Source organism: Oncorhynchus mykiss, chromosome 9 (assembly GCF_057628025.1).
Source record: "Oncorhynchus mykiss isolate SJ-2025 chromosome 9, ASM5762802v1, whole genome shotgun sequence".
Classification (NCBI taxonomy): Eukaryota; Metazoa; Chordata; class Actinopteri; order Salmoniformes; family Salmonidae; genus Oncorhynchus; species Oncorhynchus mykiss.
Window position 1 is genome coordinate 7,046,496 of NC_143030.1, and position 7,454 is coordinate 7,053,949.

A 7,454-nucleotide genomic window follows, 5' to 3' on the forward strand; every position below is an offset into this window, starting at 1 on the left:
TTGAAGTGAAAATATTTTTATTGTCGCATCAGTAGCTTGGTTTGGACATTCTAACGGAAGTTCTAACGTAGTTCTTAGAACCCCTTTCTGTTCTTAGAACAGTTATTTGAACATTGGCAGTACCTGATTGGTTCAGAAGTTAGCCGGTTGTTTGTTTTTGTCCAATGAACATTCAGTACATTGACATCATTCACAGGGTCAGACAAAAAAAAAAAAACACATTTTAATCATCTACTCACAGAATCAACAGTCAGCAATGTCTCTCTCTAGCTCTGTCACTCACTCCCCATCCTTCTCTCTCTCTCTCTCTCTCTTCCTCTATCACCTGTCCTGGTAGTCTATACCCCTTCTGGTAGTCAGCTCAGGAGCGGTTGAGAATACACTATGATGTATAGTACAGCATATTTTAGACAGTATCTCTGGAACTTATTTTATACAATTTGTTAGATTATTTTATTTTTTTAACACAAACACATCATATGAGCAAATGGCTGAACTACTTTACGAGTGTTTATTCATTAGGCTACTGTTGATCATATTCTAGGATTTGATTTGAGCTACGACAAAAAAAATAGAAACGTTTCACTTCTCACTGCTAGCTATGACGCTAAGAGCTGCTGGCCAAGACGCTCATCGCTAACGGCCGCTAGGCTAAGGTGTTAATCGCTAATGTCAGTTTGGCTAAGATGCTAACGGAGGCTAACATGCTAATTGCTAACGGCCACTAGGCTAAGATACTAACAGTGGCTAAACAGCGGCTAGCTAGGTCAAATATTGGGCAGTTACTCCTGGTCATCAGGACTTTTTCCCACATAATCTGCCTGCCGTTTGCTCCGGACGCTAGTTTTGACGCCGTGGCTGTGGCTTAGGAAATCCGGGACATCATCGTCATCTTTCCCGCGCATAAACACTCCGAGATCCATTCCGAATGAATCAGCTCCGAAGCCGTCGGCAGCGCCGCCGGTCTTGGTACTGCTGAGGAGGCTACTGCCTCCCTTGTTACTGCCGTGGCTTGTGGTTTTGGTGAATGAGGAGGAGGAGGAGGAGGAGGAAGAGGAAGAGAGGGATGGGAAGAAGTCCCCCATCCCTCCTCCGTCGCCGCCGAGCTTCATTGCCTCACAGCCTGGTCCGCTCGAAACTTCCTCGATGCGTTCCACCGGCCCGTCCTTCGTATGCACTATCGTCTTCTTTATGGTCTTGGTACAGCTCGATATATGCGTGGTCTGGTGACCGGTAGAGGTGAAATCTCCGCCTCCAAGACTCCCCAGCCCTCCGCCTAGTCCACCCATCCCCTTAAAGAAATCCCCATCTCCATCCCCCCTCGTACCTCCACCACCACCACCCCCACCACCACCCCCACCCAGCTCCGTGATCGTTTTCTTCGACCCGTCCTTCGACCCTGATCCCGTCGACCAACTCGATGATGAAGATGATGAAGATGAAGACCCTGAGGTCGAAGGCTGGAAGTGCGTACCCGGGACCTTGCTGACAGAGGCGGCAGATGAAGCGCTGGACCCCTCGGCCTCCAAGGTCAGTTTCACGGACTTCACCTCCGGGAAGAAATCCTGCTTCTGCTCCCCTGCCAGGCTGGACTTAAACTTGCTGAGAGGGGGGCGTGGGGAGAAGGGAATGGGAGAGAAGAGGAGAGGGGAGCAGATGGAGGAGAGGAGAGAGGAGAGGAGAGGAGAAGGGAGGGGGAGAGGAGAGGAGAAGGGAGGGGGAGAGGAGAGGAGAGTGGGTGGGAGAGGAGAGTGGGTGGGAGAGGAGAGGAGAGGAGAGGAGGGTGGGTGGGTGGGTGGGAGAAGAAAAAGAAAAAGGTGATTATCAAGAGGTCATCATCTTCCTCATCCTCAGCATCATCATCCTCCTCCTCACCTGTCGACCAAGACGTCTTTAAGCGGGCGGCTCTTCATGATGTGCAGCGAGCCGACGGTCTCAACAGACTGAACCCTCTGGGCTTCTAGCTGGTCCATCTGCTTGTCCAGGGCCACGTAGGATGATTGATCAACGGAGAACTCAGCGTAGCCCTTACAAGACCCCTTACAGGAGCGCAGCTTGATGTCAATGTCCACCTGGGAGAGGGGAGGGGTTAGAGGAGAGAGGGGGAGAAGGGAGGGGTTAGAGGAGAGAGGGGGAGAAGGGTGAGGTTAGAGGAGAGAGCGGGAGAAGGGAGGGGTTAGAGGAGAGAGGGGGAGGGGGATGAGAAGAGAATTTATAATTCAGATCTCTCAAACCAGAGGAATAACACCAAGGGTCCTGAACACATAGGTGGAAACTCTCTGTGGAACCAAAGTGACTGTCTCTACATCTGCAGTCTCCTCATCTTTAATGTGTATGTATATATATTTTGCACATATTTATGTTGTATCATACAACTGTTAAAGAGACCTAGGTCTCAATATGGCTTCGCTGGTCTCTGACCCTGGTCTTCACCATCACCACCAATCTTAATCACCAATCTTAATCGCTAATCTTAATCACCAATCTTAATCGCTAATCTTAATCACCAATCTTAATCACTAATCTTAAATCGCTTTTCTTAGTCACCAATCTTAATCACTAATCGTAAATGCTAATCTTAATCACTAATCTTAATCGCTAATCGTAATCGCTAACCTTAATCACTGATCTTAATCGCCAATCTTAATCGCCAATCTTAATCGCTAATCGTAATCGCTAATCGTAATCGCTAATCGTAATCGCTAATCTTAATCACTAATCTTAATCGCTAATCGTAATCGCTAATCGTAATCGCTAATCTTAATCACTAATCTTAATCTCACCTCCATCCTCTGCATCTCTATAACCTGGTCTTTGATGCTGGTCTTCAGAGTGTTGAGGATCCTCAGCTGGCGGTCTATCTTGATCTTGATGTCGACGATCCTCTGACGGAGGCGTTCAGCCAGGTCATAGAAGCTGTTGTCATTACCTGTTGGGACAGAGGAGAGGGAGAAAGGGATGGTTAACATTGATATACAGTGCCTTGCGAAAGTATTCGGCCCCCTTGAACTTTGCGACCTTTTGCCACATTTCAGGCTTCAAACATAAATATATAAAACTGTATTTTTTTGTGAAGAATCAACAACAAGTGGGACACAATCATGAAGTGGAACGACATTTATTGGATATTTCAAACTTTTTTAACAAATCAAAAACTGAAAAATTGGGCGTGCAAAATTATTCAGCCCCTTTACTTTCAGTGCAGCAAACTCTCTCCAGAAGTTCAGTGAGGATCTCTGAATGATCCAATGTTGACCTAAATGACTAATGAGTATAAATACAATCCACCTGTGTGTAATCAAGTCTCCGTATAAATGCACCTGCACTGTGATAGTCTCAGAGGTCCGTTAAAAGCGCAGAGAGCATCATGAAGAACAAGGAACACACCAGGCAGGTCCGAGATACTGTTGTGAAGAAGTTTAAAGCCGGATTTGGATACAAAAATATTTCCCAAGCTTTAAACATCGCAAAGTTCAAGGGGGCCGAATACTTTCGCAAGGCACTGTATATATATTTATATATATATATATATATATATATATATATATATATATATATAGAGAGAGAGAGAGAGAGAGAGAGAGAGAGAGAGAGAGAGAGAGAGAGAGAGACAGAGACAGAGAGAGAGACAAAGAGAGAGAGAGAGAGAGAGAGAGAGAGAGAGAGAGAGAGAGAGAGAGAGAGAGAGAGAGAGAGAGAGAGAGAGAGAGACAGAGACAGAGAGAGAGACAGAGAGAGAGAGAGAGAGAGAGAGAGAGAGAGAGAGAGGGAGAGAGAGAGAGAGAGAGAGAGAGAACTAGTGCATGTAAACATTGAGATCAGTCAAACAAAGCCGAACTTTCATCCAATCAAACAATATTATGGTACAGTATCTCACCTGCGTTGGAGGTGAGTTTCTCCTTGAGATAGTCATAGGTCTGTTTGGATGCCTGGTCGGCAGAGCGGTGTTTGGCTCTGTTCTGGTCAAGGAGCTGCCTAATCTTCTCTATCTTCTTCAGCAGGGAATGGTCTGCCTTGTCTAACAGACCCTGGATACGACACCCTGACGGGCACTTAGGACCCTGGAGAGGAGAAGGAGGAGGAGAGAGAAGAGGAGGAGGGGAGAGGAGAGGAGCAGGAGGAGAGAGAAGAGGAGGGAGGGGAGAAGAGAGGAGGAGAGAGGAGAGAGAAGAGGAGGGAGGGGAGAAGAGAGGAGCAGGAGAAGAGAGAAGGGGAGGAGGAGGATGTGAGAGGAGGAGAGAGGAGAGAGAAGAGGAGGGAGGGGAGAGGAGAGGAGCAGGAGGGGAGAGAAGGGGAGGAGGACATGAGAGGAGGAGAGAGGAGAGAGAAGAGGAGGGAGGGAGGGGAGAGGAGAGAGTTACAGGACATAGAAAATGGAATCAAATCAATGCCTAATCATAACTAATGCCTAGTCAAATCATCACCTAGTCAAATCATCCCCTAGTCAAATCATCCCCTAGTCAAATCAACACATAGTCAAATCATCACCTAGTCAAATCATCCCCTAGTCAAATCATCCCCTAGTCAAATCATCCCCTAGTCAAATCATCCCCTAGTCAAATCAACACATAGTCAAATCATCCCCTAGTTATATCATCCCCTAGTCAAATCATCCCCTAGTCATATCATCCCCTAGTCAAATCATCCCCTAGTCAAATCATCACCTAGTCAAATCATCCCCTAGTCAAATCATCCCCTAGTCAAATCATCCCCTAGTCATTTCATCCCCTAGTCAAATCATCACCTAGTCAAATCATCCCCTAGTCAAATCATCCCCTAGTCAAATCATCACCTAGTCAAATCATCCCCTAGTCATATCATCACCTGGTCAAATCATCACCTAGTCAAATCATCCCCTAGTCAAATCATCCCCTAGTCAAATCATCCCCTAGTCAAATCATCACCTAGTCAAATCATCACCTAGTCAAATCATCACCTAGTCAAATCATCCCCTAGTCAAATCATCCCCTAGTCAAATCATCACCTAGTCAAATCAACACATAGTCAAAATGGATTGTAAAATGTCTGTGTTTTCAATCAACTTGATCAAACATGAACTTTTATTAATCTAGGAGTTTGAGTAACTGATCATCTCCATGTTGACATGTTTTCCTACCCCTCACCTGAAAAGGATACAACATTTACACACTATGTCAAATAAAACCACAACAAAGATTCTAAATATGTATTTATATTATTCAGACGTTTCCGGTCTTCCTGCGAGTGAAAACGTACCCAGTCGTCATCTGAGCAGAAAGGCCAACTCCTCTCTGCGGCACATTTATCAGCCTTGTAACCATGTTCTACTGGTCGGGTTCCACGAGGGCTCAATACGGCCGCTGCGTCCTCAGCCTGAGAGAGACCAGGAGGGAGGAAAGGGGGAGATGGAGGTGGGGGATAGAGAGAGGGGGGAGGTGAAATAGAGAGAGAGAGAGGGGGTGAAATAGAGAGAGAGGGGTGGATAGATAGAGAGAGAGAGGGGGGGAGAGAGAGGGGGGGCGCAGAGAGAGAGAGAGGGGGGGTGAAATAGAGAGAGAGAGAGAGACAGCGAGAGAGAGAGACAGAGAGAGAGACAGAGAGAGAGAGAGAGAGAGAGACAGAGAGAGAGAGAGAGAGAGAGAGAGAGAGAGAGGGAGAGAGAGAGACAGAGACAGAGAGAGAGACAGAGAGAGAGGGAGAGAGAGAGAGAGACAGAGAGAGAGACAGAGAGAGAGAGAGACAGAGAGAGAGAGAGAGAGAGAGACAGAGAGAGAGAGACATTAATAGAAAATGACTCATGTAAAAGTGAAAGTCCCCCAGTCAAATACTACATGAGTAAAAGTATACAAATATTTGGTTTTAAATATACTTAATTATAAAAAGTAAGTAACTTAAGTATTAAAGATAAAAGTAAAGTATGAATAATTTCTAATGACTTATATTAAGCACAATTTGTGATTTATTTTTATTTTTACGGAAATCCAGGGGTCATACTCCAACTCTCAGACACAATTTACAAACAAAGCGTTTGTGTTTAGAGAATCTGCCAGATTAGAGGCTGCAGGGACGACCAGGGATGTTCTCTTGATAAGTGCGTGAATTAGAACATTTTTCTAATCCTGCTAATCATTCAAAATGTAACAAGTACTTTTGGGTGTCAGGAGAAATGTACGGAGTAAAAAATACATTATTTTCTTTAGAAATGTTGTGAAGTAAAAGTAAAAGTTGTAAGAAAATATAAAGTAAAGTAAAGATACCCAAAAAAAAACTACTTAAGTAGTACTTTATAGTATTTTTACTTCAGTACTTTACACCACTGCTGATAACATCCTTCTAGTCCTTCTCTTCATGCCCCAGAAACCTGCTTTCATGCTCAAAATGTCACATTGAATTGAATTGAATTTTGGATAATAAATGATCCACACATCAAGCAAGACGTCCGCTTGATCCTAGAGAATAAAGCAGTCTTTAAAACACTTGTTCTCAACATGGCAGCTAACATATTAACAAGGACTAGATACAGCATGTCACCTGGAAAAAGTGCTATATAAATCCCCAAAAATTATTATTATTATTATTATTATGAAATAAAATATTATTAAATATATTTAAATTTAAAAAATGTTTTAATAAATAATGAACATAAACATTTTAAAAAATTATATCCAATAAATTATTATTAAATAAAATATTATTAAACCTCTCACATTAAAATAATGATTTAAGAAATAATGAACATAAACATTTTAAAAAATTATATCCAATAAATTATTATTAAATAAAATATTATTAAACCTCTCACATTAAAATAATGATTTAATAAATAATGAACCAAAAAATTACAAAATATATATATATTTTTTAAAGTGCTATATAAATCCAATAAATTATTATTAAATAAAGCATTATTAAACCTCTTAAATTAAAATAATGATTTAATAAATAATGAAAACATATATTATCGTACCCAAGTGGAGGCGAGGACAGCCAGGCAGAAGCAGAGGATATTTAGTAGCTTCATCTCTCTTCTCTCTGTCCGTCTAGAATACTGTTCCCCCGAGCCTCAGGGCCCCTATATATGGCAATACCTGATGACAAACCCTCGGTTAGGTCCAAATGGCACCCTATTCCCTATATGGTGCACTACTTATATCTGGGGCCCATAGGGACACCCATAGGGCCCTGGTCTAAAGTAGTGCACTATGTAGGGAATAGGGTTCCATAGGGCTCTGGTCAAAAGTAGTGCACTATATAGGGAGCCATTTGGGATACGGCCTACATTAGTCACTGTTTGTCTAGCGAGCGGTCAATCCGAGAAACCTCCTGGGGTTTCGTAACGGATTGATTGACTCACAGGTTGCGATGCTTCTCATTCCAGGTTGCGTCCTTCACTTCTGCCCTTGACAGATCTGGGGCTGGCCGGTCGCATCAAACATCTCAGTAAGTGTGATCAGATAGGATCAGTCCCCTAGCTG

The 7,454-nt window shown here is 43.4% G+C and overlaps 1 protein-coding gene across 1 annotated transcript; it reads right to left on the reverse strand.

Annotated features, from left to right (window-relative positions):
• LOC110513729 (fibrinogen alpha chain) lies at positions 1-7,014 on the reverse strand. The gene is made up of 6 exons (XM_036987043.2): positions 6,947-7,014; positions 5,236-5,352; positions 3,878-4,061; positions 2,784-2,929; positions 1,876-2,072; positions 1-1,602 (listed from the first exon to the last, which is right to left on the reverse strand). The coding sequence occupies exons 1-6, from the start codon at positions 6,998-7,000 to the stop codon at positions 783-785; spliced, it is 1,518 nt and encodes a 505-aa protein (XP_036842938.2). The 5' UTR covers positions 7,001-7,014; the 3' UTR covers positions 1-782.
• Between the last annotated feature and the right edge of the window lie 440 nt (positions 7,015-7,454).